Source organism: Limulus polyphemus, unplaced genomic scaffold (assembly GCF_000517525.1).
Source record: "Limulus polyphemus unplaced genomic scaffold, Limulus_polyphemus-2.1.2 Scaffold11643, whole genome shotgun sequence".
Lineage (NCBI taxonomy): Eukaryota > Metazoa > Arthropoda > Merostomata > Xiphosura > Limulidae > Limulus > Limulus polyphemus.
Genome location: NW_013677253.1, coordinates 11,173 through 14,341, shown reverse-complemented (window position 1 = coordinate 14,341; position 3,169 = coordinate 11,173). Strand labels below are relative to the sequence as shown.

The following is a 3,169-nucleotide window of genomic DNA, read 5'->3' as shown; positions in this document are numbered from 1 at the left end:
GTTGATTTTCTCACAATGTATGTTTGTTATATGATGTGGTACAGTAGTTCATTGACATTAAAAGTTGATTTATAGTCTTTATCCTGTGTTGTTAAAATACAGTAGTTCATTGACATTAAAAGTTGATTTGTAGTCTTTATCCTATGTTGTTAAAATACAGTAGTTCATTGACATTAAAGGTGTATTTTTCTTATTTAGGAGATTTTACCCATAGAGAAGAAAACCAAAGATGGAACGTCTCCACTTTCACATAAAGAAATTAAATGTAATCATGAAAGTATCAAAGAACATTCTAGAAGTTCTCTGTCACCAAAACAATTGGTAAGACCTTTGGCAGGTGAACCTGCAGTAAATTCAGATCATTCATCAGTTCACGTATCATCTACTCCTATGCTGACCCGTTCATCTTCTTCACAGGACATTTCTCCAAACAAACAAGGCAGCGTCACAATATCTCTTGCTGCCTACAGAAGAATGAAAGAGAAGAAAGATGTGGAGAAACAAGCTCCGCAAGATGATCGTAAGAAAAATGTCAGTTCTTCGGAATTAAAAGAAAAGAAACGTCATAGTTACCAAACACACAATGGTAATAAGGAGAAATCCCGGGAAAGATGTGAAATGGATAGTAGTGCAAATTCTAGGAAGAGCAATAGAAGGAAAGGTGAGGCTGCAAGTGCTACACTTAATGTATTATCAGTTGATGAACAGAACAGCTGTTCTAGTGGTAACATTAAAAAGCAGGGAAATGACCCTCATCCATTATCCATAGGGGTTAGTAGAAAGGAAATTGTAGAGTCTTCTCGATTACAGACTAACAGTACCACTGATGGGCTTAGTTCAGTGAAGTCTTTGAAAGTTAAAAAGAACTCTAACAAGTTGGTCACCAGTTCTCAATTTAAACAACATTCTTCCAGCTTAGGTAAGAAATCTTCGACAACCATTTGCGGACCAGGTAAGAAACGAGAAAACTCTAAAGTTTCCAGTGCTTCCCAGCAGCAGTCTGTGTCTCACATATGTCAGGACAAAGATGATAGTTCAAACAGAAAGAGCCCTCGTTTAGAAAGGTTATCTCAGACTCCTGCTAAACCTAGAAAATCAGAAAGTGATGTCAATGGTGATGTTTGTAAAAGTTCAAAGTTATCCTTTTCTGATGACCATGTTGTGAACCTCAGATACAAAAATGAACATTCAGGGGAAACTAAAGTTTCAAAATTGGTGTCAAAAAACTCTTCCAAATCATCGTCAAGCCTTAAGATTAAAATTCCAAAAGAAAAAATTAATTCTCATAATCAAGATTCTAAGTCAGCCATGCAGCACAGAAAGGATTTAACAATCCCCATTCCCAAAGTGAATGTCGGTGTAGAAGAAAGTCCCAGAGGACCACCTCTTTCAACAGAAAATAGTGGTTCCTCTGGTTCTACTTTAAAGTTAGTAATATCAAAAGACAGAATTAATTCAAGTTCACACAGTAAAACTATTTCCAAGCTTGAAAAGGAATCTAGGAAAAGAGAGCACGACCCAAAAGGTTCAACTATAAAAAAATTCCCAAAACTATCAAAATTGGATAGTTGCTCTTCATCAGGCCAAAAAGGAGGGCAGTACGAGAAAGCTGAGTCAGTTTCCAACTTGAATCCCTTAAAAAAGCACAGACACAGGCAGAACAAGGCTGGTCATGCAGAGGTACCTCGTGGTCACCAGCATACAGATGAAGTGGGATAGATGCATCAAAGGAATAGAATTACTCAGCCAAGACTTTCTCATCCTCGGTACACGAGGAGTACACATCAAGGAATCCCATTCGAACAGTATTATCCTTGTCAACACGTGTCCACGAACATAGGTAACTATCACCATCAAGCTGTTTCACGGTCTTTTGGTCATTCAGGGCCAACATCACCCCCTCCAGAACAGCCTCCACCTCTGCCAGAGTAGCAAAGAGAATTGAACAATAGATATTTCCCTGTTGATTGTAGGGATATTTTATTGTAAAGATACGAAAATCATTTCAAATGGTGCAGTATGTCATACTTCATATAATAAACTTGCATGCATTGTGAGAAAAACAATGTGCAGTATATCACACATCATATAACAAACATACATACATTGTGAGAAAATCAATGTGCAATGTATCATATATACTAAATATAAACATGCATGCATCATGAGTAAAACAATGTGCAGTATATCATTTGAACAACACTGGATAAAGACTATAAATCAACTTTTAATGTCAATGAACTACTGTATTTTAACAATACAGGATAAAGACTACAAATCAACTTTTAATGTCAATGAACAACTGTATTTTAACAACACAGGATAAAGACTATAAATCAACATTTAATGTCAAGGAATTATTGTATTTTAACAACACAGGATAAATACTATAAATCAACATTTAATGTCAAGGAATTACTGTATTTTAACAACACAGGATAAAGACTATAAATCAACTTTTAATGTCAATGAACTACTGTATTTTAACAACACAGGATAAACCCTATAAATCAACATGTATTATGAAAAATAAGGGACTTGATTGTGAAAGATAAGGGACATTATGTATTATGAAAGATAAGAGACTGTATTGTGAAAGATAAGGGACATTATGTATTATGAAAGATAAGAGACTATTGTGAAAGATAAGGGACATTATGTATTATGAAAGATAAGGGACTTTATTGTGAAAGATAAGGGACATTATGTATTGTGAAAGATAAGGGACATTATGTATTGTGAAAGATAAGGGACTTTATTGTGAAAGATAAGGGACATTATGTATTATGAAAGATAAGGGACATTATGTATTATGAAAGATAAAGGAATAAGAGTTCGTATGCAAGGTTGTTGTTTTTACTTAAGTTTATCTTGTGGATCTTATTTGTGTTGGAGTTGTACAGATTGCCGAAGAGTTATAATAAGTCCATGCTATAAATGTAAGAATTGAATGAATATATAGTTAGTGTGGGATCTAGCCAAAAACAGAGAAGTTAACAAAACAAACAGAGTATATATATATATATATGATTCAGGAAATGAAATATTGTAATTTGAAATAGTACAAACTCTAACTTGTAGATTCCCAAGTCCAATGAAGGGAAGGAATGGTTTTGGTACGTAGACAAGAGTGTTACTTCGGAACTTCTCGAAGGTTTGTAGTATTTAG

At 34.6% G+C, this 3,169-nt stretch overlaps 1 protein-coding gene across 1 annotated transcript; it reads left to right on the top strand.

The window, feature by feature from the left end:
- Positions 1-198: 198 nt before the first annotated feature.
- On the top strand, positions 199-2,196 carry LOC106476803 (micronuclear linker histone polyprotein-like; the record flags this gene model as incomplete). Its single annotated transcript, XM_022380559.1, has 2 exons — positions 199-321; positions 418-2,196. Coding segments are annotated over 2 exons (1,425 nt in total), but the record flags the coding sequence as incomplete, so codon positions are not given.
- Positions 2,197-3,169: the final 973 nt, after the last annotated feature.